The 26629-nt window shown below is 45.8% G+C and overlaps 1 protein-coding gene across 2 annotated transcripts in view; it reads right to left on the bottom strand.

Moving 5' to 3' along the window:
• eaf2 (ELL associated factor 2) overlaps positions 1–25392 on the bottom strand; it is a 33289-nt gene extending 7897 nt beyond the window's left edge. Inside the window, exons 1-4 of one of the 2 annotated variants that reach the window (XM_041201505.1) lie at positions 25183–25392; positions 12636–12730; positions 7881–8017; positions 6660–6817 (exon numbers count right to left, since the gene is read on the bottom strand). In XM_041201505.1, the coding sequence (XP_041057439.1) occupies positions 6660–6817; positions 7881–8017; positions 12636–12730; positions 25183–25318 (526 nt within the window). In that variant the 5' untranslated portion in view covers positions 25319–25392. Of the gene's footprint in view, positions 1–6659; positions 6818–7880; positions 8018–12635; positions 12731–22205; positions 22370–25182 lie in introns of those variants that run through there. The other variant, XM_041201506.1, reaches the window with a different exon arrangement.
• Between the last annotated feature and the right edge of the window lie 1237 nt (positions 25393–26629).

The following is a 26629-nucleotide window of genomic DNA, read 5'->3' as shown; positions in this document are numbered from 1 at the left end:
TATCAAGTGACACTCACTCAGCAACAACCTACTCACTTGACACTCAGTATGGATTCCACCAGGGCCACTGCCAAACTTGGACAAAAGAACTGAACTCGAGCGAATTCCATCAAGACAGCAGAAACCCAGCAGACTCCAGCAAAATTGAAGTCAATGGGAAGCTGGAGGAAAACTGCTCTGGATGGATACCAGCACAAAGGTCCGGGGCAACATTCAGGCTTGGACTGACAAATGACAGGTAATATTCGCACCACACAGATGATAGGCAACGACCATCTCCAATAACAGAGAATCTAAACATCACCCCTTGACATTCATGGCAATATCATAGCAGAATTTCCCTCTATCAACATCCTGGGTGTTACCATTGACCAGAAACTGAACTGGACCAGCCATATAAATACCGTGGCTACAAGAACAGGTCAGAGTGTCACAGCTCACTGGGGATAGTGCACTGTAATATCAAGCCCCACTGTTCCCCGAGACGTGACAAATGTGAAAAGTTTGATCAGGCCACCAAATTGCTCCAATTCCACCTAACTGTTTAATTCAGGTTAACAGAATACGAGCACCAGGTTTGTAAACTTAACAAATAAATAACTGTTTATTAAACAAATTGTCTTTAACTAGTGGCAATAGAAAGAAATCTAAACAGCTAACACACACACACACATATTCTTTAAGGGTGAGATAAGACAGTTCAATAGCACCAATACAGAGTACAGAACTAGATGGGTTGATTTTTATTGCTGTCTTCCAAATTCCTTGTCTGTGGTTCACTGGTTGTAAAACTTGCTTTTCAATGTCTCTAATTGTGAGTTTTCCCTTTTCCTCTTGACAGGGGTTTTTACAGAGATAGGAAGGAAAAGCCAAGCCAGCTAGCTAGCCAGCCTTGTAGATTTACTGGAAACTTACACACACAGGAGAGAGAAGTTTTAGGTGTGTTCTCTTTGCAGGTTAGGACCTCTCTGCTCATTGCTATCACACAAAACCTTGGTCACCTGATCAGGAACCAATTAAAATGTTGTTGCTAGGCAGCTCCCCTAAGCCTTTCCGGCACCATTTTGTCCAACCTGGCACACACTATTCTAGGAGAAAACAACATTGTATATTCCTCATCCTGTTCCAGCGAACATATTTTTCAACTGCAGCCATGGTAATTTTTAAACAATACTGTACACTACACTCCAGATGTGGTCTGACTGGTGCCCTGTACAACTGAAGCGTAACCTCTCTACTTTTGTTTTCAATTCCCCGTGCAACAAACGATAACATAATATTAGCTTATCTAATTACTTCCTCTACCTGCAGACTAATCTTTTGTGATTCATGCACTAGGGCACCCAGATCCCTCTGCATCTCAGAGTTCTGCAATCTCTCACCATTTAGATAACATGCCTCATTTTTATTCTTCCTGCCAAAATGGACAATTTCATATTTTCCCGCATTATTTTCCATTTGCCAGATCTTGTCCACTCACCTAACTATATCCCTTTGTAGCCTCCTTAAGTCCTCTTCCCAACTGACTTTCTTACCTATCTTTGTGTCATCAGCAAATTTAGAAACCATACCTTCGGTCCCTTCATCCAAGTCATTTATATAAATTGTAAAACGTTGAGATCCAGCACTAATCCCTATGGCACACCATTAGTTACATCTTGCCCATGAGAAAATTACCCATTTATGCCTACTCTGTTTTCTATTAGCTAGCCAATCTTCTACCAATGCCAATGAACTTTTTATTTTCCGCTATAACCTTTGACATAGCACCTTACCAAATGCCTTCTGGAAATCTAAGTACAGTATGTCTATCCATTCCCCTTTAACCACAGCACATGTTACTTCTTCAAAGAATTCCAATATGTTGAGTAAACATGATTTCCCTCTCAACAGCTTGTTCAAAATATGGCACCTCCAACACTTCAGCACTCCCCAAGTCCGTCTGATAAACCAAGCTAGATTATCTGCTTGGAACACGGCTTGAACTCACAAAACTATGTTGACTTTACCTAAGTGCCCTGCTATAAAGTCTTTAATAATAGCTTCTAACATTTTCCCTATAACAGATGTTAAGCTAACTGGTCTGATGTTTCCTGCTTTCTGACTCCCTCCCGTTTTGAATAAAGGAGTTACATTCGCCATTTTCCAATCTAATGGAACCTTCCCCAAATCTAGGAAATTTTGGAAAATTAAAACCAATGCATCAACTATGTCACTAGCCACTTCTTTTAAGACGCTAGGACGAAGTCCAGCAGGACCTGGGGACTTGTCAGCCCCCAGCTCCAACAATTTGCTCAGTACCACTTTCCTGGTGATTGTAATTTTGAGTTCCTCTCTCCCTTCCATTTCCTGATTTACAGCTATTTCTGGGATGTTAATTCTACCCAATATAGTGAAGACAGATGCAAAATAGCTGCTCAATTCATCTGCCATCTCTTTATTTTCCACTATTAATTCCCCAGGCTCACTTTCCATAGGACTAATGGTCCCTTTGTTAACTCTTTTCTTTTTGAAGTATCTATAGAAACTCTTACTAATCCGTTTTTATATTTCTAGCTAGCTATCTCTTGTACACTAATTTTTTCCTCATTACTCTTTTAGTCATTCTTTGTTTTTATATTCTGTTCAATCTTCTGACCTGCCACCCATCCTTACGTAATTATATGCTTTCTCTTTAAGTTTGATACTATATTTAACTTTTATTGTTAATCACAGGTGGTGGCGGGTCCTCCCCTTGGAATTCTTTCTTTCTCACTGGAATGCATCTATTCTGGGTATGCCGAAATGTTCCTTTAAATGTCTGCAACAGCTTGTTCAAAAGATAGCATCTCCAACACTTCAGCACTCCCCAAGTCCGTCTGATAATCCAAGCTAGATTATCTGCTTGGAACACGGCTTGAACGCACAATTTTGATTCAGAGACAGCTATCACTGAGCCAAGGCTAATACCACATTGAACCCATGTGCCTCAGTCACCAATAATAAAGCACAGCTATTTACTTAGGTTAGCCCAGAAGAAAAAAAACTTGCTTGCGAAATAGATTTCTCATCAATGACAACAAATTTTTAAAAATTCATCCATTCATGGGATGTGGGCGTTGCTGGCTAGGCCATCATTTATTGCCCATCCTCAATTGCCTTTGTTCAGGGACCATTTAAGGGTCGACCACGTTGTTGTAGGTCTGGAGTCACATATAGGCCAGACCAGGGAAGGATGGCAATTTCCTTCCCTAAGCGCATTAGTGAACCAAATGGGTTTTTACAATAATCGGCAATGGTTTGCCAATTAGATAGGAATATTGTGACATCCTACAGAGTGTAGAATGGCCGAGGCAATGCTAGATCAGTTTAAACAGCCCAATTACCAACAACCAGTCAACAGCACCTTGGGTACTCCAGCAATACCATTGAGTAGAGTCAATTTTGATTTCACCAATTCTGATGAAAGTTCAAACTGAAACGTTAACTCTGTTTCCCTCCCTCACCTGCTGCATATTTCCAGCATCTTACGTTTTTATTTCAGATTTCCAGCATCTGTAGTATTTTGCTTTTATACGGCCTGAGATGTGTTACTGGACTAGTAATCCATAGGCTAATGCTCCGGCCACACAAATCCAAATCTCACCCCGTAGCAGCTGGGGAATTTAAACTCAATTAATGAAGGAAAATCTGGAATAAAAAGCTAATATCAGTAACGGTGACCATGAAACTACTGGTTTGTTGTAAAAACCCATCTGGCTCAGTAATGTCCTTTAGGGAAGGGAATCTGTTGTTTCAGGGGAGGACTTGGGCAGTGCTGGAATGTTGGGGGTGCCATCTTCTGGACAAGCTGTTAAACTAGTCTGCTGTCCTTACCCAGTTCAGACTATATGTGACTCCAGGCCCACAGCGAATCTTAACTACCATCCGAAATGGCCAAGCAAACCACTCCATTTGATTCAAGAAGGCAGCTCACCACTTATATGCACCTCTTCAAGGGAAATTAGAGATGGGCAATAAATGCTGAACTTAGTGATGTCCACATTCTGCGAATGGATTAAAAAACATCAAAAAGCTGGCACATATTATACATGATGTGTTGAATATGTCCTGTCCTGAAAATCTCTACACTTCTAGCGTGAGCTGTCCTCACTTTTAGCTCACCTTACTGGCCATTTACAGAACTTGCAGCGCAGCAGGAAGGTTATTCGGCTGCTTATTTCCAATCTCATTTCCCTGCCCCTTCCTCATTCTTTCCGTGTCAGGAGGTTGCAGCCACGTTGGATAAGGAGTGCGAACAAATGGCACAAATATTACTTGCACCGACCGAAAGATCGCGAGAGTACGTGATGACGTCAGGACGTTCACCCGATGTCATTGTGTGAGATTTTACGCCCGATCAGGTCAGGCAAATGCCCACCCGACCGATGTAAATATTACAACCACAACCATCTTCCTTTGCGCTACGTATGACTCCAACCAATACTCAAGAAGCTTGACACTGTCCAGGACAAACCAGCGGAGAGTTTTCCCCCTGATTCTCATTGACTCCAGTTTTGCAAGGGCTCCTTGATGCCACATTTGGTCAAATGCGGCCTCAAAGGCAAGGGCAGTCACTCTCACCTCACCTCGGGAGTTCAGTTCTTTTATCCATGTTTGAACCAATGCTGTAATAGAAACATTGAAACTAGGAGGAGTAAGCCATTCGGCCCTTCAAGCCTGCTACGCCATTCATTATGATCATGGCTGAACATCCAACTCAATAGCTTGCTCCTGCTTTCTCCCCACATCATTTGATCCCTTTCGCCCCAAGAGCGATATCTAACTCCTTCTTGAAAACATACAATGTTTTGGCCTCAAAGTAGTTTTGGCCTCAGTGGTAGCAAATTCCACAGGCTTACCACTCTCTGGGTGAAGAAATTTCAACTCATCTCAGTCCTAAATGGTCTACCCCATATTCTCAGACTGTGACCCCTGGTTCTGGACTCCCCCAACATCGGGAACATCCTTCCTGTCTAGTCCTGTTAGAATTTTATAGGTTTCTATGAGATTCCCCCCTCATTCTTCTGAACTCTAGCGAATATAATCCTAACTAACCCAATCTCTCCTCATATGTTGGTCCTGCCATCCCAGGAATCAGTCTGGTAAACCTTTGCTGCACTCCCTCTATACCAAGAATATTCTTTCTCAGATAAGGAGGCCAAAACTGTACAAAATATTCCAGGTGTGGTCTCACCAAAGCCCTGTATAATTGCAGGAAGAAATCCCTGCTCCTGTACTCGAATCCTCTCGCTATGAAGGCCAATAAACCATTTGCCTTCTTTACCGCCTATTGCACCTGCATGCTTACCTTCAGCACCTGGTGTAGTGAGGTTAGCAGCTGAGTGGCCCTGGCAGAACCCAAACTGGGTGTCAGTGAGCAGGTTATTGCTAAGCAAGTGCCGCTTGATAGTATTGTTGATGACCCCTTCCATTACTTTATTGATGATCGAGAGTAGATTGATGGGGTGGTAATTGGCCGGGTTGGACTTGTCCTGCTTCTTGTGTACAGGACATACCTGGGCAATTTTCACATAGCTGCATAGATGCCAGCGTTGTACCTGTAATGGAACAGCTGTACAGGCAAGGCATGCGGCAAGTTCTGGAGCACAAGTCTAGGTTGCAAATATAAAAGGAGAAGCGGGCTAATAATTTCTGACAATGTAGCAAAACCCCATTGATGTGCACAGAAACAACGTAATTCATTTAAAAGAAAAAATTCTTCAAACTCGAGTCTCCACTTGATCATTGAGGGACGGGAAATTGAGAAGGTTAAAGAGGGATGTCATGGATTAGCAACAGGTTAGCTCAGCTCTGGAATAGTTCGAAGAAGTGGAGAGTTGTGTGTTAGAAAAATATCATTGAAACTGAAAGGACAGTTGCGAGACCGGCCTTGTTATACAGTGCAGAAACTTGGGCAACATCAACAACGACTGGATACTAATGAGATGTGGATGATGAGATGGATGTATGAATGAAGAAAAAGGACAAAATCAGGAACCAGCACACCAAGGGGTCAGTGAAGATTGTGGGAGCGTCGAAGGAAGTAGCCGAGAAGAGATCAAAATGGTATGGTCAGCTGTTGCGGTGAGGGGGAGGAAGTATGGTGAGGCAAGTGATGGAGATGGGACTGCCAGGAAGAAAGAGAGGAAGAAGGCCCAGGACCAGATGGAAAGGTGCGATGGTGAGAGGTTTAAATGCAGCAGGGTGGAAGAGGAATTTGTGACTGGCAAGAGGTGACAGAGAAGGGTTATCAACCAGCATTTGACCCCAAAAAAATGGGGCAGACCACAAGAGGAAATTAAAGGGAGATTTATTAGAGTAAAAAGGGAGAAACTGTTTTTCTGGATTGGTAACCAAAGAACATAGATTCAAGGTGATTGATAAAAGAACCAGAGGCATGATGAGAATTTTTTTTTGTGATCTGGAACACAATGGTGTAAACAGATTCAATCTTTACTCTCAGTAAGGGTTTAGGTAAATACTTGAAAAGGAAACATTTGCTAGATTACAACGAAGGAGTGGTGGTGGGGCGGGTATCGCAGCTGCGGGACTATTTGAATAACTCTTTCAAAGATAGGTCAAATGACATAAGCACATTAGAAAGAAGAGAAGAGAGACAAAGAATTACCACCACACACCTCGCTCAATGTCATCCATTTGAGAAGCTGGTGACAATTTTTCCTTTGGAGGAGAACTCTTTGGCTGAAAGGAGGCTCTGGCGTTGAGGCGCATTTGTTGCCCCAGGCGATTGGTCTGCTGATCAAGGCGAGATTGGATTTTGCTACTTCCTTCCGCCCTGAATAGAATCATAGAATTTTTACAACATAGAAAAAGCTGATTGGCTTCGTTCAGTATACACCTTGTCCTGTGTTTCCACCCCACATCAGCCACGCAGTTTAATCCAACTTACTAATCATAAACACTTAACACACCTATTCACAATCCACCTGTGTCCTCTGAGTGAGATTGTCAAATAATGATGAATTAGGGACAGATCTACAGTATAGGTCCAAACCCCCATTAGAGCGATACAGCATAGAAGGTGGCCATTAAGCCCATCGTGTATCTGCTGGCTTTTTGAAAGGGCTATGCAATTAGTCCCAATTGTTCGATTTTTCCCCATGGCCATGTAATTCTTTTCCTTTAAGCTAATATCCGATTTCCTTTTGAAAGTTATTATTAAATCTGTTCCACCATCTCTTCAGGTAATGAATTCCAGGTCATAAAAACTCACTATGTAAAAATTTCTTCCCAACCCCCTCTGGTTCTTTTGCCAATTATCTTAAATCTGGTCTGACAGCACCTGTGGATAGAGAAATAAAGTTAATATTTTGAATTGGATAGGACTCTTTTTCAGTTCGGAAGTAAGAGTCAAATTCGACACAAAATATTAGCTCTATTTCTCTCCCCACAGATGCTGCCGGACCTGCGTAGGCTTTTTAGCACTTCTGCTTTTATTTCAGATTTCCAGCATTTTGCTTAACTTGCTGGCTGATACACTGGCCAGAGCAAACAGTTTATCTTTACTTGCTCTGTCAAAATGTTTCATAATTTTGAACATTGGTATTAAACCCCTCCTTCACCTCCCAGAAGAACCATCCCACCTTCTCTGGTCTCTCCACATAACTGAAATCCCTCATCCCTAATATTTGAATAAATCTCTGCACCCTCTACCCTCAATGAACTGGATTAAGAATGCCCATACTCATTTTACAGTCAATTCCTCTCAATGGTTATTGCAATGCATTTCTTTTAAAGGTAGTGCTTAGTCATTGATATACAGAAGTACCATGCCACAGAGTGCGAGAACACACTGGACTCCAGGTGTTGTATTAACACATACGACATGTATCACTCACCTGGTTTTCTTCACCGTGATGTTGCTGCTAAGTTTCTCCAGTCGATATTCCCCGGTGTCGTGATTTACAATGAGAATGCACTCCTTCAGGTAAGGTCTCTTTGAGCCTTTAAACACCGACACAGGTGGCGTTGAACCCTGTTTAAGCAAAATTAATTGTTTCAGTTCGGAAGGGAAAGCAAATCAGTCACACTGGGACCAGCATTAAGTAAATGATGTTGTGATTTGGGGTGCAAGACCTAAAAGTGCGGTGAAAGCGGATTCAATAGTAACTTTCAAACAGGAATTGGACCAATGATTGAATAGGAAAACTTTGCAGGGATTTGTGGAAAGAGCAGGACAGTGAGGCTAATGTCAAAGAGCCAGCACAGGCAGGATGGGCCAAATGGCTTCCTTTTGTACCATCGCTCTATAATTCTATGAGTTGCAAGGAGAGACAGGAGTAAGTGTGGAGAAACTGTTTCTACTGCCAGAATGGTTGGTAAGAGGACATAGATTTAAAGGTAAATGGCAAAAGGACCAGAGACAACATCTGGGATAAAATATTGCACTGTGAGTTATGATGTTCTGGAATGTGCTGCCTGAAAGGGAAAAATTTCAAAAAATAACTTTCAAATGAGAATTGAATAAATTCTTGAAGAGGGAAAATATTACAAGTCTGCAGGGAAAAAGCAGGGGAGTGGGATTGATTTGATAGAATTACCAAAGAGCCGGCACAGGCATTACTGACCGGACAGCATTTTTCACTGCTTAATGATTTGCGAAGTGAATTGAAAAACTTGGTGACTGGTTGACACACCGAGTTAGAATATGAAGATCGAGGCAAAAGACCAGGGTTCAATCTCCCATCTTAGATAGGCGTTGTGGCTTCTTCGCTAAAGGAATTCCCCCTATTCTCATCCCAACCGAAAAACCCAGGCAAAGGGTCAAGACTGGTGGAGCTGAGTGCCAAAACTGAAAAAAAAAAGAGAGAAGAGAAAGTTAGCATGAAGCTGGGCAATCTCAGTTTGGGTTTGAAAAGCCTGTAGGGTGTCAGAGTAAGGGGACAGCGAGCGTGGAAAACATTTCTATAGATTTTCTGTTCAGGGAAAGAAGGTGTTAGAGTAACAGACAATGCAATGAATGTTGATTTCTGTGGAACGTCATCCCTGCAACTCAGGGGAGGGCAGTTCAGAGCAACAATGATCATAGTGGAGATCTAATCTTAAAAAGATATAGCCAGTGCAGACACGATGGGCCAAATGGCCTCCTGCGCCATAACAATTCTGTGATTCTGTAACAAAACAAAGGGTGGCAGCTTCTAATGAGGTCTAAATGGCACAAGGGGCCCTGTAAATGGTGAAAATAGGTTGATGTTTCAATTAACAACAATTTGCAATTATATTTGGTGCCAAGCCCTAAGGCGCTTCACACAGGAGTGTTATCAGACATAATTGGACAACAAGAGAAGCCTTTTCTAAAGAGCGAGTGACGAGAATGTTGAGCAGACTGCTACAAAGTGGTGGTGGTGAACAGCTGGGATATATAGAAACTAGATAATTACATGTGGGAAAGGAATAGAAGCATATGCTGATAGAATTAGATGAAGAAAGATGGGATGAGGCTTGAGTGGAGCGCAGCTAGTTGCTTCTGAAGAGAGCTACTTCTGGCGAGACGGTGGTGTAGTGGTCACATCAATGGACTTGTAATCCAGAAGTCCAGGTTCGTGCTCTGGGGACATGGTTTCAAATCCCACAACGGCAGTGGTAGAACTTAAATTCAATTAGTAAATGGGGAATTGAAATCTAGTCTGGTCACTGTGAAACTATTATCACCCAATTGTCATAAAAACCCATTTGGTTCACTAATGGCCTTTAGGGAAGGAAATCTGCCATCCTTTATGGTCTAGCTTACATATGACTCCAGATCCACAGCAATAACAACCCTCTGAAATGGCTTAGCAAGCCACCCAGGGATGGACAAGATATGTGGCTTTACCAGCGACACCCACATCCCATGAATGAATTAATGAATGAAGTGCAGTTACTGTTATATTCTCAATTAGACCAGTTCACAACATACAATATCAACATCCTGTGCATCAAGATATAATTGAATATTTATACGTAAATATTTATATTTAGTAAAATGTCCCAGGCTGCTTCACAGTAGCATCAAACAGCATGTGACACAAAACCACAGAAGGTGCAATTAGGATGGATGATCAAAAGCTGAGTCAAACAAGTAGGTTTTAAAAAGTATCTTAAAGGAGAAGAGGTAGAGGAGGAGAGGTAGATGCTTTTCTGCCCCCGCCCAGTACCCAATTTGAAATGGGTGCCATATTGTCCGATATTTTTATTTTGAGGTTGCCAGCCACAAGGGAGTGTTTAAAGTCGAAATTATTGGTCTTGTCTGTGCCTGTGAAAGTTTGACCCAGGTCCACCCTGGCAGCCCCGCATTGATCTTATTGGGCCTCATGCCATCCTCACGCTATATCACTTGCACCACGATATAAGTAGGTGTAAAGCCACACTGATGCGCACTGCTCTTGTGTAGTCTCCATGGGGAGAGGCACAACAGCAGCCTGGTAAAAAATCTCCATGTCAGTCTGTGTCCTCTCAACCGGGATATTGCTAACCATAAAATGCATCAGGTTATTAGGCATCAACAACAATTGTACGCACGATTCCTGATTAAAATTATATTTAGAATCTTATTTTAAACCTGCTCTAGCTCCTCCAAGGTTCACTATGAGCTGGAAATGTACAATTCCCCACATTTAGCTTGCTCTAAGTCACTTGGTTCATTATATAAGGTATTCACACCTATTTAAGCAAAAGGTTTAAATTAATATCTATGATTATTAATTTAAAAAAGAGTGTATATGCTTGGACACTTTGGGATTGGAGTGGTGTCCAGTATTCTTGAGGTATGTCAGTGGCCATCTTAGGAATTGAATTCCCAAACTTAGGGTCCAGGCAACTGCAGAAGCGACTCCAATGGAGGGATGATTAAAATTGGGGATGCACAAGAGGCCATCATTGGAGGAGCGCAGAGGTTTCGGAGGATTGTAGGGCTTGAGGAAGTTATAAAGATAGGAAGGTGTGAGACCATGAAAGGATTTGGACACACGAATAAGAACTTTTAAAGTTTAAATTTATAACAAGGCTGCGAGCTTAAAGGGACTGAAGGAAATCTACCCACTTTGGCACAACAGGGCACATTTCTATTCTCCACACAAGCTGCTGCTCCGGTCTCCGAGTCCCACGTTAATTCAGTTCCACGTGAGGCTCAGTTTTACAGTCCCATCTCAAGACACAGAAAACTGTCTAAAATGTGTCACTCGAGAGACAACACCATATGGAACTAGAGTCATGAGAAAGAGGAAACTTTTACAGGAAGATGAGTAGTTCATTTCACCCCGACACTGTTCCGTTTTTCAGTGAGATCGTGGCTAATCTGTGACTTAACTCTGTATACTCGCCTTTGCCCCACATCCATTAATACCTGTTTATCAGAAGTCTATCAACCTCAAATTTAAAATTAACAATTGATATATCATCAATTGTCATTTGTGGAAGATTTACAAACTTCTATCCCACTTTGTGCGTCAAAATATTTTCTAACTTTACACCCAAAATGTCTGATTCTAATTTTTAGATTATGTCCCCTAATCCTATACTCCTTTACCTTTCTACCTACCCCATAATTTCCCTTAATATCTTTAATCCTTGATCTAAATTCTAGGGAATACAACCGTAGTTTGTGCAATCCCTCCTCTAAAGTTAACCCTTAAAGCCCTAGTACCATTTGAGTAAATCCACACTGCACTCTCTCTAAGGCAAATATGTTCCTATGAAGGATATAGGAGCAGGTGTAGGCTATTTGGCCCTTCAATCCTGCTCCACCATTCAATAAGACCATGGCTAATCTGGTCGTGGCCTCAGCGCCACTTTCTTGTCTGCCCGCCATAACCCTTGACTCCCTTGCCTAATAAAAATCTGTCTAACTCTGCCTTGAATAAATTTAAAGACCAAGCCTCCACTGCCTTCTGGGGAAGAGAATACCAGACACCAACAACCTTTTGGGAGAAAAAGTTTCTCCTCACCTCTGTCTTAAACAGTAGAACTCTTATTTTTAAACTATGTCCCCTAGTTTTAGTCTCCCCCACAAGAGGAAACATCCTCTGGGTATCCACCCTATCAAGTCCCCTCAGGATCTTGTATGTTTCAATAAGATCACCTCTCATTCTTCTAAACACCAATGAGTATAGGCCCAACCTGTTCAATCTTTCTTCATAAGATAAGCCCTTCATCCCAGGAAAGAGTCAAGTGAACCTGCTCAGCACTACTTTTAAAACAATGATATCATTCCTAAAGTGTGACACCAGTTCTCCAGGTGTGGTCTAACTTGGACTTATCATTAATCTGGAATGGATTTGAACCTGGGCTCCAGCAGTGAAAAAAGTGATATCTCCTGTCCCTACTCATTCCCCTAACAATTCACATTTAATACAGGTCAGGCAGCATCAGCTGAGAAGAAAAGAGTTGACGTTTCGAGTCCTCATGACCCTTCCACAGGTCATGAGGACTCGAAACGTCAACTCTTTTCTTCTCCGCCGATGCTGCCAGACCTGCTGAGTTTTTCCAGGTAATTCTGTTTTTGTTTTTGTTTTGGATTCCAGCATCTGCAGTTTTTTGTTTTTATCACATTTAATACACCTTGCTGGCATGTGAACACACAAGATGTCAACATCAGGATTAGTTTACATGCATACCTCTATGTTTGGAAAAGTGATTGTGATTTGTTCCCCTTTCCCAACTTCGAGATCTCCTTCACATGCTGTGTCGATGGATGCTGGTTTGAAATCATCTGGAATGAATAAGGAGGCATAATTTCACAATGATGAAGGATCCTGGCAGACTGCAAACCCCTTTGTCCAACAAATGAGGCACTGACTGCCTGGCATAAAATGAAGCTACGCAGATCAAGAGGTACATGCATTAAAAAATTTAGCTGATATCACAGGCTGATATAACATTTTTTTTTTTAGCCTCTGAGGGTTTGACAGAGGGTGTAAGAATGGCCAGGGAACCCAAGACCCCCCCACGCACTTGTGGGAGTCAGGCAAGGATAGGATCAGAATCTGTTACATCCCATCTTCCCAAGTCGAGAAGCTGCTGACACTTTGCTGACTGGGCTCACGTGAAGGATGGTCAACTGGGTCAAGAGGTGCTTTGGGAAGGGATATTTAGAAAAAAAAAACAGAACGGGGAGGTGGAAGTGGAGAATCCACGTTGGGGGAGGAAGCCTGAACCGATATACATTTTTTTTTGTTTCAGATAAATTGCATACCAAATTGACAGGCAAGGAAAGGACCTGCTGGTCCATCGAGCTCACCTGACGCCATGAGGCTGGAATATTGTGATTAAACACTTCCTCCTCCCCAACTCGCGCACACAACCATGTGATCTATGGGGAGAGGCAAAACACAGAAAGAAAAAAAACCAGGTCCAATAAAGGAAAATAATACTCTGGGAAATTCCTCTCCTCTCATGCGATCAAACCCAGTCTAGGAGATCACAGGGGCCTATAAAATGTTTGTCTTCTACATGATGTGATCTCTGCCTGGAACTTCCTCTTGAAGGGATAGAGAGAGTCAGCACCCACTGCACCTGCCGGCTTCACATTCCAGAGGATTAGGCTGGATTTTACTGACCTGGCAAATTCCCATCATCAAAACAACTATTTTCCAACAAGCAAAAAAAGGAAGAAATCGAGCACTCCCTTTGCTAATTTTATTTTCTTCCAGAAGGTACCATATCCTTGCCGGAATACGATTCCACAGGCACCACTCTCAATCCGCTATCACCAGGCGAGTGGAAACCCCAAATATAGAGGCTGTTTCCACTGCAGCATTGAAGATGATCCAATTGAGGTCTTTAAAGATGATTAGAAGAATTTGACAGAATTTATTTCCTCTGTTTGGGGGGGGGGGGGGGTGCTCCAGAAAAAGAGCATAGAATTAGAAAATTAGAGGCCATTGAAGGGGCAGCACTTGTGGGAGGGTGGGGGAGTCTAGTGAAAATGGAGATAGATTGATTTCTGTTGGGAAAGAGGATTGAGGGTTACAGATCCAATGCAGGGAGATGGAGTTAAGATACAGAACAGCCACGATCTAACTGAATGTTGTAATGTACCCGAGGACGAATGGTCTACTCCAGTTTCTTTCTGAACAAGAGAAGATTTAATAAGCGTTTTTAATGTTGTTCAGAATTTTGATAGAGTGACTGGGGGAAGTGCAGGGGCTGCCTGTTTCCTCTGGTTGAGGAGTCAGTGACAAGAGACTGGGTGTCATTAATTTAATATCAGCCGTGGTTACAGTGTGCACCAAAAAAAAAATCTACAAGATGCACTTCAGCAACTTGGCAAGGTTCCTTCGACAGCAACTTCCAAACCTGTGACCTCTACCACCGAGAAGATCAAGGACACATGGAAACACCACCACCTGCAAGTTCCTCATCAAATCACACACCAGCCTGACTTGGAAATATATTGCAGTCTTTTTACTGTTGCCTGGTCAAAATCCTAGTACTCCCACAATAATAGCACAGTGGGTGTACCTACACATAAGGAATTCAAGAAGTTGGCTCATCACCATTTCTCAAAGGCAGTAAGCGATTGGCAATCCCATGTATGAATTTAAGAAAAGGTTAGTAAGCGATTGAGGAGCAATTATGACAACTACATCTTTTAACAGAAATCTATATTTCAGCAAGGAAAGATGCAGGACTATATGGAGAGAGCCGGGCTGTGGCATTAGTTTTGGATTTTCCTGACAAAGAGACAAATGACCTCTTTCTGTGCTATATGGTTCCATATTCAAATGACCATTATCTGCTGTCAGCCTTGACACTGACCTTCAGCACACTCTTCAGGCAGATATGCGGGGGTGGTGTGGAGGAGATGCCAGGGTGGTAGCAGGATTAATTTTGTGCATCGTTTCAATCGCAAGGGATACATCTTATTGGCAGCAACTACCCGAGGCAACAAGTTGACATTAGGGTCAATCCTGTAATTGCCGAACGCCCAGCCACAAGCATTTTCTGAAAGTCTGCATTGAATAGCGAACCATCAGGAGCTGGACCACCGGCTGCTTTTTCCTCTCCCTAACCCTGGGCACTAAGCACAACTACAATATCCTCACGGCTGCTCCAGCTGAGATCAAGATAACTCTTGGAAATGTGCTGGCCTGTATATATGTCAGTCCCATTATATTTATCTACTGAACAATCATGTAGCACATGTACACTTTAATTACGCAACTAATATGCAATGCAAGTTTAACAAATTGCCATGGGTGTATGAATCATTTCCTAAGATAGAGAGTTGAAACTAGGATTTCCTCAGAAATCACTGTGCCTCCCCTTTTCCCTACCTTCTATCTCTCTTTCCTTCATTATCCCCCATTTTTGCCAACTCTTCCTCCTTCCTTTCTCCAGTCCTCCTCCTGTTTTGCTCCTTCCAAGTCCTTTTCAGTCTTCATTCATCCTCTTGATTTTCTCTGTTCTCCATTCCCCCTCCCTTCAAAGCCCCCCTCCTATTTTCCTTATTTCCCAGTCTTTCCCCCTTGCTTTTTCCTACTTTCTCATCATCCAATTTGTTCCTTTTTATTCCTTTGCTCCTCTATTCCTCCTCCAAGTGCTTCCCCTAAACACCATTTCTCTTCACCTTCTCCATTCCTCCTCCTCGTCCCAAAGTTTTTTCAATGCTTCCTTCGCCATTTCTCCTTCATTAATCCACAATTGTAGAATCATAGAATGGTTACAGCACAGGAGGTCGCCATTTGGTTCATTGTCTCCATGCCGGCTCTGCAAGAACAACTCAGCTAACCCGACTCCCTTGTCCTTTCCCCGTAGCTCTGCAAATTTCTCTTCAGATGCTTATCCAATTTCCTTGTAAAAAACGCCGATAGAATCTGCCACCACCACACTCTCAGGCAAATCCGAACTACTTGCTGCACAGGAGAGATTTCGTCTTATCGCCTTTAGTTCTTCTGCAATTTATCTTAAATCGGTGTACTCTGATTCACGGCTCTTCTGCCAATACGAAGAGTTTCTCTCTGTCTATGCTGTCTGGACCCTTCATCATTTTGAACACCTCCATCACCTCTTTAATCTTCTCCAGACTAAGGAGAACGGTCCCAGCTTCTCCAATCTATCCATGTAACTGAAATTCCCCATCCTTGGAACCATTCCCATAAATATTTTCTGCACACTCTAAATTTTTCCAAACTCTTTCCATATTCCGCTCCTAAATGCCTTTTCCTATTCTTCCTTTATCATTCTTTATCCTAGTACTTCTCGTGGAGGTTAGTTCCTGCTCCCGACCGCCCCACCAGCCAAGTTACTCTTCACCAAACTCTACATGCCTTATGAAGTCCATCTGCCCAGCCCCTCCATCCCTGCTAAAATCCATTTCCACAACCCACTCCCTCCTCCAACTCTGTAAATGTCCCACTCCCTCAGCTCCCCTCCTCTATCCATGCAGTCTCCCTCAGCCCCCCTCCTCTATCCCTGCAGTCGCCCCCAGCCCCCCTCCTCTATCGCTGTCTTTCTCAGCTCCCCATCTCTCTACAATCTCGCTCAATCTCCCTCCTGTCGCCAGAATCTCCCTCAATCTCCCTCCTGTCGCCAGAATCTCCCTCAATCTCCCTCCTGTCGCCAGAATCTCCCTCAATCTCCCTCCTGTCGCCAGAATCTCCCTCAATCCCCCTCCTGTCTCCAGAATCACCCTCAATCCCCCTCCTATTTCCAGAATCGCCCTCAATCTCCCTCCTGTCTCCAGAATCGCCCTCAATCCCCCTCCTGTCTCCAGAATCGCCCTCAATCCCCCTCCTGTCTCCAGAATCGCCCTCAATCCCCCTCCTGTCTCCAGAATCGCCCTCAATCCCCCTCCTGTCTCCAGAATCTCTCTCAATCCCCCTCCTGTCCCCAGAATCTCTCTCAATTCCCCTCCTGTTCCCAGAATCTCCCTCAATCCCCCTCCTGTCTCTAGAATCTCCCTCAATTCTCCTCCGCATGCTCCAGAATCTCCCTCAATCCCCCTCCGCATGCTCCAGAATCTCCCTCAATCCCCCTCCTCTCTCTCTATAATCTCCCTCAAACCCCATCCGCATGCTCCAGAATTTCCCTCAATCCCCCTCCTCTCCCTCTAGAATCTTCCTCAATCTCCCGCCTTTGTCTCTAGCATCTCCCTCAATCCCCCTCCTCTGTCTCTAGCATCTCCCTCAATCCCCCCTCTGTCTCTAGCATCTCCCTCAATCCCCCCCACTCTGCCTCTCCCTCAATCCCCCTCCTCTGTCTCTAGCATTCCCTCAATCCCCCTCCTCTGTCTCTAGCATCTCCCACAATCCCCCTCCTGTCTCTAGCATCTCCCTCAATCCCCCTCCTCTGTCTCTAGCATCTCCCTCAATCCCCCTCCTCTGTCTCTAGCATCTCCCTCAATCCCCCTCCTCTGTCTCTAGCATCTCCCTCAATCCCCCTCCTGTCTCTAGCATCTCCCTCAATCCCCCTCGTCTGTCTCTAGATTCTCCCTCAATCCCCCTCCTCTGTCTCTAGATTCTCCCTCAATCCCCTTCCTCTGTCTCTAGCATCTCCCTCAATCCCCCTCCTCTGTCTCTAGAATCTACCTCAAACCCCCTGTCTCTAGAATCTCCCTCAAACCCCCTCCTCTGTCTCTAGAATCTCCCTCAATCCCCCTCCTGTCTCTAGCATCTCCCTCAATCCCCCTCCTCTGTCTCTACCATCTCCCTCAATCCCCCTCCTCTGTCTCTAGCATCTCCCTCAATCCCCCTCCTCTGTTTCTAGCATCTCCCTCAATCCCCCTCCTCTGTCTCTAGCATCTCCCTCAATCCCCATCCTCTGCCTCTAGCATCTCCCTCAATCCCCATCCTCTGTCTCTAGCATCTCCCTCAATCCCCCTCCTCTGTCTCTAGCATCTCCCTCAATCCCCCTCCTCTGTCTCTAGCATCTCCCTCAATCCCCCTCCTGTCTCTAGCATCTCCCTCAATCCCCCTCCTGTCTCTAGAATCTCCCTCAATGCCCCTCCTCTGTCTCTAGAATCTCCCTCAATCCCCCTCCTCTGTCTCTAGAATCTCCCTCAATCCCCCTCCTCTGTCTCTAGAATCTCCCTCAATCCCCCTCTTGTCTCTAGAATCTCCCTCAATCCCCCTCCTGTCTCTAGAATCTCCCTCAATCCCCCTCCTGTCTCTAGAATCTCCCTCAATCCCCCTCCTGTCTCTAGAATCTCCCTCAATTGCCCTGACTCTAGAATCTCCATCAATCCCCCTCCTCTGTCTCTAGAATCTCCCTCAATGCCCCTCCTCTGTCTCTAGAATCTCCCTCAATCCCCCGCCTCTGTCTTTAGAATCTCCCTCAATCCCCCGCCTCTGTCTTTAGAATCTCCCTCAATCCCCCGCCTCTAGAATCTCCCTCAATCCCCCGCCTCTGTCTCTAGAATCTCCCTCAATCCCCCTCCTCTGTCTCTAGAATCTCCCTCAATCCCCCTCCTGTCTCTAGAATCTCACTCAATCCCCCTCCTCTGTCTCTAGAATCTCCCTCTATCCCCGTCTCTAGAATCTCCCTCTATCCCCCTGTCTCTAGAATCTCCCTCAATCCCCCTCCTGTCTCTAGAATCTCCCTCAATCCCCCTACTGTCTCTAGAATCTCCCTCAATCCCCCTCCTCTGTCTCTAGAATGCCCTTCAATCCCCCTCCTCTGTCTCTAGCATCTCCCTCAATCCCCCTCCTGTCTCTAGCATCTCCCTCAATCCCCCTCCTGTCTCTAGAATCTCCCTCAATGCCCCTCCTCTGTCTCTAGAATCTCCCTCAATCCCCCTCCTCTGTCTCTAGAATCTCCCTCAATCCCCCTCCTCTGTCTCTAGAATCTCCCTCAATCCCCCTCTTGTCTCTAGAATCTCCCTCAATCCCCCTCCTGTCTCTAGAATCTCCCTCAATCCCCCTCCTGTCTCTAGAATCTCCCTCAATCCCCCTCCAGTCTCTAGAATCTCCCTCAATTGCCCTGACTCTAGAATCTCCATCAATCCCCCTCCTCTGTCTCTAGAATCTCCCTCAATGCCCCTCCTCTGTCTCTAGAATCTCCCTCAATCCCCCGCCTCTGTCTCTAGAATCTCCCTCAATCCCCCGCCTCTGTCTCTAGAATCTCCCTCAATCCCCCTCCTCTGTCTCTAGAATCTCCCTCAATCCCCCTCCTGTCTCTAGAATCTCCCTCAATCCCCCTCCTCTGTCTCTAGAATCTCCCTCTATCCCCGTCTCTAGAATCTCCCTCTATCCCCCTGTCTCTAGAATCTCCCTCAATCCCCCTCCTGTCTCTAGAATCTCCCTCAATCCCCCTACTGTCTCTAGAATCTCCCTCAATCCCCCTCCTCTGTCTCTAGAATGCCCTTCAATCCCCATCCTGTCTCTAGAATCTCCCTCAATCCCCCTCCTGTCTCTAGAACCTCCCTCAATCCCCCCTCATATGCCTCTAGAACCTCCCTCAATCCCCCCTCCTCTGCCTCCAGAACCTCCCTCAACCCCCCTCCACTGCCTCTAGAAATCTAGAATCTCCCTTAATCCTCCTCCTCTGTCTCCAGAATGCCCTTCAATCCCTCTCCTCTGTCTCTAGAATCTCCCTCAATCCCCTCCCCGTCTCCGGAATCTTCCTCAATCCCCTCCTGTCTCTAGAATCTTCCTCAATCCCCCTCCTGTCTCTAGAATCTTCCTCAATCCCCCTCCTGTCTCTAGAATCTTCCTCAATCCCCCTCCTCTGTCTCTAGAATCTCCCTCAATCCCCCTCCGCTGTCTCTAGAATCTCCCTCAATCCCCTCCTGTCTCTAGAATCTCCCTCAATCCCCCTCCTCTGTCTCTAGAATCTCCCTCAATCCACCTCCTGTCTCTAGAATCTACCTCAATCCCCCTCCTGTCTCTAGAATCTACCTCAATCCCCCTCCTGTCTCTAGAATCTCCCTCAATCCCCTCCTTTCTCGAGTCTCCCTCAATCCCCCTCATCTGCCTCCAGAACCTCCCTCAATCCCCCTCTTCTGCCTCTAGAACCTCCCTCAATCCCCCTCCTCTGCTTCTAGAACCTCCCTCAATCCCCCTCCTCTGCCTCTAGAACCTCCCTCAATCCCTCTCCTGTCTCTAGTCTCCCTCATCTGCCTCTAGAAACTCCCTCAATCCCCCTCCTGTGTCTCTAGAATCTCCCTCAATCCCCCTCCTGTCTCTAGAGTCTCCCTCAATCCCCCTCCTGTCTCTAGAGTCTCCCTCAATCCCCCTCCTCTGCCTCTAGAACCTCCCTCAATCCCCCTCCTCTCTAGAATATCCCTCAATGCCACTCCTGTCTCTAGAATCTCCCTCAATCCCCCTCCTCTGTCTCTAGAATCTCCCTCAATCCCCCTCCTCTGTCTCTAGAATCTCCCTCAATCCCCCTCCTCTGTCTCTAGAATCTCCCTCAATCCCCCACCTCTGTCTCTAGAATCTCCCTCAATCCCCCTCCTCTGTCTCTAGAATCTCCCTCAATCCCCCTCCTGTCTCTAGAATCTTCCTCAATCCCCCTCCTCTGTCTCTAGAATCTCCCTCAATGCCCCTCCTCTGTCTCTAGAATCTCCCTCAATCCCCCTCTTGTCTCTAGAATCTCCCTCAATCCCCCTCCTGTCTCTAGAATCTCCCTCAATCCCCCTCCTCTGTCTCTAGAATCTCCCTCAATCCCCCTCCTCTGTCTCTAGAATCTCCCTCAATCCCCCTCCTGTCTCGAGAGTCTCCTTCAATCCCCCTCCTCTGTCTCTAGAATCTCCCTCAATCCCCCTCCTCTGTCTCTAGAATGCCCTTCAATCCCCCTCCTCTGTCTCTAGAATCTCCCTTAATCCCCCTCCTGTCTCTAGAATGCCCTTCAATCCCTCTCCTCTGTCTCTAGAATCTCCCTCAACCCCCCTCCTCTGCCTCTAGAATCTCCATCAATCCCCCTCCTCTGTCTCTAGAATCTCCCTCAATCCCCCTCCTCTGTCTCTAGAATCTCCCTCAATCCCCGCCTCTGTCTCTAGAATCTCCCTCAATCCCCCTCCTCTGTCTCTAGAATCTCCCTCAATCCCCCTCCTCTGTCTCTAGAATCTCCCTCAATCCCCCTGTCTCTAGAATCTCCCTCAATCCCCCTCCTGTCTCTAGAATCTACCTCAATCCCCCTCCTGTCTCTAGAATCTACCTCAATCCCCCCTCCTGTCTCTAGAATCTCCCTCAATCCCCCAGACTCTAGAATCTCCCTCAATCCCCCTCCTGTCTCTAGAACCTCCCTCAATCCCCCCTCATATGCCTCTAGAACCTCCCTCAATCCCCCCTCCTCTGCCTCCAGAACCTCCCTCAACCCCCCTCCACTGCCTCTAGAAATCTAGAATCTCCCTTAATCCCCCTCCTCTGTCTCCAGAATGCCCTTCAATCACTCTCCTCTGTCTCTAGAATCTCCCTCAATCCCCTCCCCGTCTCCAGAATCTTCCTCAATCCCCTCCTGTCTCTAGAATCTTCCTCAATCCCCCTCCTGTCTCTAGAATCTCCCTCAATCCACCTCCTGTCTCTAGAATCTCCCTCAATCCCCCTCCTGTCTCTAGAATCTCCCTCAATCCCCGACTCTAGAATCTCCCTCAACGCCCTCCTTTCTCGAGTCTCCCTCAATCCCCCTCATCTGCCTCTAGAACCTCCCTCAATCCCCCTCTTCTGCCTCTAGAACGTCCCTCAATCCCCCTCCTCTGCCTCTAGAACGTCCCTCAATCCCCCTCCTCTGCCTCTAGAACGTCCCTCAATCCCCCTCCTCTGCCTCTAGAACGTCCCTCAATCCCTCTCCTGTCTCTAGTCTCCCTCATCTGCCTCTAGAACCTCCCTCAATCCCCCTCCTGTGTCTCTAGAATCTCCCTCAATCCCCCTCCTGTCTCTAGAGTCTCCCTCAATCCCCCTCCTGTCTGTAGAACCTCCCTCAATCCCCCTTCTCTGCCTCTAGAACCTCCCTTAATCCCCCTCCTCTGCCTCCAGGACCTCCCTCAATCCCTCTCCTGTCTCTAGAGTCTCCCTCAATCTCCTCATCTGCCTCTAGAACCTCCCTCAATCCCCCTCCTGTGTCTCTAGAGAATCTCCCTCAATCCCCCTCCTGTCTCTAGAGTCTCCTTCGATCCCCCTCCTCTGCCTCTAGAACCTCCCTCAATCCCCCTCCTCTGTCTCCAGAATCTCTCCCTCCTCCCACACCCGGGGGCACATTCCCATCGCTCTCCTCACACCGCCCGGTGGCAAACGACCCCCACTTACATCTGATGGTGTGAAAGCCGCATTTGGGTTGCCTGTCAAAACTGGCCCCCAGCTTTAAGACGTGCTCCTTATTGTCAAAGTGAGAGAGGGCTCCCCCATTCATCCTCAAACCCCGCTTCACCTCGGTTGCTGCCTCACTGGCCGCGGGCGCCGCTCCACCAAACTTTACGGCTCGGGGGGGCGGGACAAAGGCACAAGCCCTGCCCCTCAGCCTGCCCTTGATTGGTTGGAGCCTCTGATTGACACGGGACGCTGGGGCCGTTTCCATTTCGGATTGGTCCGATCTGCTGTCCATCAGGTCACGATTGTCAACCCCTCGCTCCATATTTGGGCACGCCTCTCTGACGTAGCACGTGCGCGTTGAGGTCATGCCAGGCTGGTGTGGGCGGAGCCACCCTCAAGTGACCAGCGGTAGGGACCATTCCCCCTGATGATAAATGGCCTCAATGACAATGTTTGACGTTAAAGACTTGCATGGACATAGCACTCTTCACAAGCACAGGACCTGCCAAAACAAAAACAGAATTACCTGGAAAAACTCAGCCTGCCAAAGCGTTTTACACAAAATCTTTACAGAACAGCAGAAGGCCATTTGGCCCATCGTAGCCCCCTGAATGAGCAATTCCCACAGTGCCATTCCCCCGCCTTCTCCCCTTAATCCTGCACATTCTCCCTTTCAAGATAATAATCCAACTCCCTCTTGAATGCCTCCATTGAACCTGCCTCCACCATACTCTCTGACAGAGCATTCCAGATCCAAACCCCTTGTGTGAAAAAGTTCTTTCTCATATTGCTTTTGCTCCTTTCGCCAATTACTTTAAATCTGCACCCTCTCGTTCTCGGTCCTTTTTGAAGTGTGGTCACTGTTGTGATGTAGGAAACACGGCAGCCAACTTGCACACAACAGGGTCCAACAAACAACAATGTGATAATCAGGGTGATCAACTGCTCTAAAGAAGAGTTATACAGACTCAAAACATTAATTCTGTTTCTCAGTCCACAGATGCTACCAGACCTGCTGAATTTTTCCAGCATTTTTTGTTTGTATATGCTCTTGTTGGCTTTTGGATTCCTGATGTTGGTAAAATTGGAAAGATGAGAGCACTTAATGTTTAATATTTGACACGCTGCCTTCCACAAATGACGGGCCTGTTTGAACTGTTTTTGTCACAAAGATGAGTCTCCAATTCAGCTGTGAAATGTGGCCCCCGTAGCACTTACACATAACAATTAGTTCCTAGCTAGTTTGTTCCTAGCTGTTTTCAGATATTTATAGATAATACAACAATATATAATACCAACTGTCCCAGGTTTTATGGGACCATCCCGTATTTGAGACAGTTGTCCCGTGTCCTAGGTTATTTGCTGCTGGAATGCTTTTTGGTCTCATACTTTTCATATTTAGTTTTTGTACAAGTGTGATACCCACCGCGTCTCGTCCCAGTGAACCATCCTCACAGTCTCGTCAACAACCAACTCCCTCCACTACTCTCAAAGGCTCACCAGCACAGTCGAACCCCACCCCGGTTGTACAATCCCTCACATGGAAGTGTCCCACAAAATGTTTCCCTGAGAGTTGATCCCCAAGGTATTAATGGCCAGATAGTCTCTTTTTGCGATGCTGATTGAGGGATAAGTATTGGCCAGAACGCCCAAGATAACTTCGCTGACTTTTTTGAAACTGTGCTGTGGGGTTTTATTTTATGTCCACCTGAGGGGGCAAGCAAGGGCCCTGTGTCTCCACCAAAAGATGGCACCTATAGGATCACAGGAGGCCATTCAGCCCGTTGTGTCCCTGCTGGTTATCTGCACTAGTTACTTAGCTAGTCCCACTCCCCTGAAACCACCTTGCTGTAATTTTTAAAAATCTCTTATGATGCATATAGAGTTCCCTTTTGAAAGCTACATTTCTCATTAATATTTTCTGCTGAAGCCAGCTCACAGCCTTCCTAAAGTGACCTCTTACAATTCAGCATTCCCTCAGTACTGCATTAGGAGTATCAGCCTGGGCAATATTTTCAAGTCTGCTGAATGGGGCATCGAGTACACTGTGTCACAGCTGACACTAATTGCCCATCCTTTCATCGTCAATCCTCCCAACACTTAAATTTCACATTTTAAAAAGTTGCATAAAATAATAAATAAAAGTATTGGGGCTAATTTTGTATATGCAGTTAATTTTAATTACAAATGGAAAATTGGGAATTGTATGAATACTTGAAGAGGCCCGGGGAAGGAGCAAAGGGGAACCAATGGGACAGTCTTTTCAAAGACAAGATAGGCTGAATGGCTTCCTTCTGTGCAGTATCATTCTAAGATTCTATGAAATTTAATTCCAGTGCTATAACTCAGTCAATATCTTTAAATCTGCTCTTTACAATATGGGACCACATAGCCAGCCTACGTATTGCCAACTCTTGGGAGAGCAAATTGACTTGCACAACGGGGCTTTCTAAATTCGCTCCACTGATTCGTCAAATGCTCAGCTTCCCTTTTTTGATGATGAATAATCCATTAGCCTAGTTTAAAAATAAAGTGTCACCGAGGAGGGTGTGTCTATGTTTTGACTGTCGGCGGGTGAGGGGTGACGGGAGGGGAGGGGAGGGGGGAGGTGTGGAGGAGGATGTGTCGAATGTGCTGATGTGAAGCCGATGGTTTGGCGTTGCCCTGGGAAACCGGATGCGGCCCGAGGAACCTTAGGGCTGCAGCGGGGTCGTTGGCTCTGTCCCCGGCTTGGACCCCCCCCCCCCCCCCCCCCACCCCACCCCCGGGTAAGGCTAAGGAGAGGGTCTTCCAGGCTCGCTTTTCGCCGTGGGATGATTTTTATCCCCCGCCTCTGAACCTCCTGGCCAAGTTTTCGCAGCGAATTTCGGGCGCCTGTGTCAGCTGGGACCTCCTCCTCCTCCATGGACAGAAACAAATCCATCTTTTTCCTTTGCAAATCCACGCCCCAGGATATTAAGTACTTTGCACTTACGTTGAAGGTGGATGCAGGTTGGATCTGGGCTTTCAAAAATTGGATCAGCTCCTCCCTGAACAGAAAAGAATTTGGCAGGGCTCCAAAGGAAGAGAGAGTGCGACCTGCTAATTTGGTCTTGGCGTCCAGCTGCCATGTGCTCGATGGGCCAAATGGCCTGCAGGACCTCTCACTTATTGTATAAAAAGCACATCCTCAGGATGCCCCAAAACATCCAGCCAACTTCCATCCGGGATCTCAGTGCGGAATCTGGAAAGGAAGACTTGCATTAATATGACTACGGGATGTCCCAAAGAGCTTTACAAGCCAATTATATAAGAGCAGGGAGGTTATGCTGGAACTGAATAAAATGCTGGTTAGGCCACAGCTAGAGTATTGTGTGCAGTTCTGGAATCCGCATTATAGGAAGGATGTGATTGCAAGTATTCTGAAATGTCATCCTTAATAATGGACTCTAAAATCTTACCAACGACCGAGGTCAGGCTAATTGGCCTGTAATGTCCCATCTTTTGCCTCACTCCCTTCTTAAACGGGGGGGTTACATTAGCGATTTTCCAGTCCTCTGGGACCCTCCCTGACTCGAGTGATTCTTAAAAGATCACCACTAACGCCTCCACTATCTCTTCAGCTATCTCCTTCAGAACCCTGGGGTGTAATCCATCTGGTCCAGGTGATTTATCCACCTTCAGACCTTACAGTTTTCCTAGCACCTTCTCCTTGGTAATGGCCACCATACTCAACTCTGCCCCCTGACTCTCTTGAACTTTGGGGATGTTACTCGTGTCTTCCACTGTGAAGACTGACACAAAGTACCTATTCAGTTCCTGGGTCTTTGGAATACCAGTCCAGTGACAATACTACTATGCCACCACCTTACCCTGATGGATGGAAGATTGGCTATCTAATAGGAAAGAGAGAGTAGGCATAAATGGGTCTTTTTCTGTTGGCAGGATGGGACGAGTGGTGTGCCACAGTGGTCAGCACTGGGGCCTCAACTTTTTACGATTTATATAAATGATTTGGATTAAGGGACTGAAGGTTGCTAAATTTGCTGATATCACAAAGATAGGTTGGAAAGTAGTTTGTGAAGAGGATGTAATGAGGTTACAAAGTGACAGATAGGTTAGGTGAGTGGTCAAAGAACTGGCAAATGGGGTATATTGTGGGCAAATGTAAAATGGTTTATTTTGGCAGGAAGAATAAAAAAGCTTATATAAATGGTGAGAGATTGCAGAGCTCTAAGATTCAGAGGGATCTGGGTGTCGTAGTGCATGAATCTCAAAAGGCTAGTATGGAGGTACAGCAAGTAATTATGAAAGCTAATAGAATGTTATCATTTATTGTGAGGGGAATTGATAACAAAAGTATGGAGGTATGGTTCAGTTGTACAGGACATTGGTGAGACCGCATCTAGAATATTGTGTACAGTACTGGTCTAATTTAAGGA

Source organism: Carcharodon carcharias, chromosome 12 (assembly GCF_017639515.1).
Source record: "Carcharodon carcharias isolate sCarCar2 chromosome 12, sCarCar2.pri, whole genome shotgun sequence".
Taxonomy (NCBI): Eukaryota; Metazoa; Chordata; class Chondrichthyes; order Lamniformes; family Lamnidae; genus Carcharodon; species Carcharodon carcharias.
This window is presented reverse-complemented; position numbering and strand designations above follow the sequence as displayed.